The sequence below is a fragment of the Sardina pilchardus genome, chromosome 13 (assembly GCF_963854185.1).
Source record: "Sardina pilchardus chromosome 13, fSarPil1.1, whole genome shotgun sequence".
Lineage (NCBI taxonomy): Eukaryota > Metazoa > Chordata > Actinopteri > Clupeiformes > Clupeidae > Sardina > Sardina pilchardus.
In genome coordinates, this window is record NC_085006.1 from 26,984,516 (window position 1) to 26,987,015 (window position 2,500).

Sequence of the window (2,500 nt, forward strand, 5' to 3'; positions counted from 1 at the left end):
GACCAGAGAGGTACAGTACCTGAGAGAGAGATAGAGAGAGGAAAAGACATTGTTTGTAGAGAAAAAGAAAAAAACACCACCGTAATGGACCATGGTGGAAAGAGAGATAGCGAGAGAGAGGGGAGAGAGAGAGAGAGTGAGAAAGAGAGAGGAGAGAGAGATGACATAAAGTGTAGACAGAGTATAAGGGGGTTGAGTAAACCACACTGCATGTGTGAGAGAGAGCAAGAGAAACCCAGAACGAAGTGGAAAGAGAGAGAGAGAGAGAGAGAGAGAGAGAGAGAGAGAGAGAGAGAGAGGGGGGGGGGGGAGAGAAAACGAGTGCATCCATCACCCCGGCTTAGCCCCAGTGAAAGGCTCATCCCCTGAGACAGGAAGTCCCTGCTGCCCCCTCCAATCAGAGGCCCCGACAGGCGGTCGCCGCAGCGATGGGCTGGGACAGCAGGCTCTTAACACATGCCGGACCCTCTCTGTGTCACAGAGGCCAGACCGGCCAGCAGAGATACTGAGAGAGAGAGAGAGAGAGAGAGAGAGAGAGAGAGAGAGAGAGAGAGAGAGAGAGAGAGGATGGATAGGGAAAGAGAGAGGGAGAGGGGAAGAGAGGGGAGAGAGGGATAGAGAGACTAAAGTAATAGTGAATTGCATTATGGCCATGCCAATAAAGCACTTTTAGAATTTGAATGTGTGTGTGTGTGTGTGTGTGTGTGTGTGTGTGTGCACGTATGTTTGTGTGTGTGTGTGTGTGTGTGTGTATGTGTGTGAGGGAGACAGATAGAGAGAGATGGGGGTGGGGTGGACATTTGGACGTTTGGCTGGTGGGCATGTCACGGCGGCGCGCACACACACACTCTGACAGCGCAGAGGGGAGGGGGTAGGCACACACACACACACCCCTCAGCACATAACACCAGCTGCCTCATTGCTCACTGACATTTCTCTCTCCCTCCCTCCCTCTCTCTCCCTCTCTCTCTCTCTCCCTCTCCCTCTCTCCCTCTCCCTCTCTCTCTCTCCCTCTGTCTCTCTGTCTCTCTCTCTCTCTCTCAGTGCCACTGTCTCTCCCTCCCTCCCTCCCTCCCTCCCTCCTTCTGTTCTGAGACGTGCCTCTCGATATGTCTTTATTTTCACACAAACACAAGTAATATCTCACCTCAGAAGATGGATTTGTGTACCTGGATTTACTTACAATACTGTATGTGCTCAGCAGAAACACTCTCACTATGCTGCGAGGGCACCCAACCACCAATTTAAAACACTCACACACACACTCACACACACACAAACACACACACACACAGAGCCAGACATGAGAGGTCATACAAGCACAAACACACATATTATAAACATATCCACAGACACATGGACACATGCACACACCCATACACATTCTTTCGCTCTCTCACACACACACACACACACACACACACACACACACACACAACACACACACACACACACACTCTCCCACTCTCTCACACACACTCTCTCTCACACACACACACACTCTCTCTCACACACACTCTCTCACACACACACACACACACACACACACGCACTCTCTCTCTCTCTCACACACACACACACACACACACACACACACACACACACACACACACAAGCCCATACACTCAGGCTGATGAGCAGCATCTCTGGCCCATTGAGAGAGCACTAAAGGCGAGGGCCACTGTGGGCATGTCAGCTGGCCTCTTGAACAGGGCCAGGAGCGCGGGCGCTATATTTAGCCCGCTAGCCGCTGTTGCGTCATGTGTTTGCACAGAGTGGGTCAGGCATGGTTAAAGAGGAACACTGTTGATCTCCTGACCCCCACGCCATCATCCTGCCACTGACAAGCACACACACACACACACACACACACGCGCGCGCAGATACACATAGCGCTCGACTGTGTGAAGAGCAGAGGGTTGGTGTCGTCTCATTCAATATCCCCAAAGGCCTGAATAGTTACGTTTTGTTAACATACATTTGTTGTTGAATAGGTCTTGATCTATTGGGTGCCCCTGTACCCTCAAAATATAAATTTTTATTAAAATGGATTGTAAATGTTCTATTCTAATCTATTCTATTCTATTCTATTCTATTCTATTCTATTCTATTCTGTTCTATTCTATTCTGTTCTATTCTGTTCTATTCTATTCTATTCTATTCTGTCCTGTTCCGTTCTGTTCTGTTCTGTTCTGTTCTGTTCTGTTCCACTCCATTCTATTTTCCCCTCTGCTCTTCTTTCCATCACTCGATTTGAGTGTGTTTTATTGTCAATCTAATTGAGCTCTTCTCTGTCCCTGCCCTGTGTGTGTGTGTGTGTGTGTGTGTGTGTGTGCAGAGCCGTTGCGGGTGACCTTGTCCCCTAAGAACCTAAAGACGGGCATCAGCAGCACGGTGATCCTGTCGTGTGCGGTCCAGGGTTCTCCCCACTACACGGTGTCGTGGTTCCGCAACACGGAACCGGTTCTCCCCGACCAGCACTTCTCCATCCAGGGGACGC

At 50.0% G+C, this 2,500-nt stretch overlaps 1 protein-coding gene across 1 annotated transcript in view; it reads left to right on the plus strand.

The window, feature by feature from the left end:
* Positions 1-2,500, plus strand: part of dscaml1 (Down syndrome cell adhesion molecule like 1) — a 143,429-nt gene that overhangs the window by 86,208 nt on the left and 54,721 nt on the right. The window contains exon 6 of the mRNA XM_062552495.1: positions 2,339-2,500. This exon is cut by the window's right edge and continues 114 nt beyond it. Coding sequence (XP_062408479.1) covers positions 2,339-2,500 — 162 coding nt within the window. The remainder of the gene's footprint in view (positions 1-2,338) is intronic.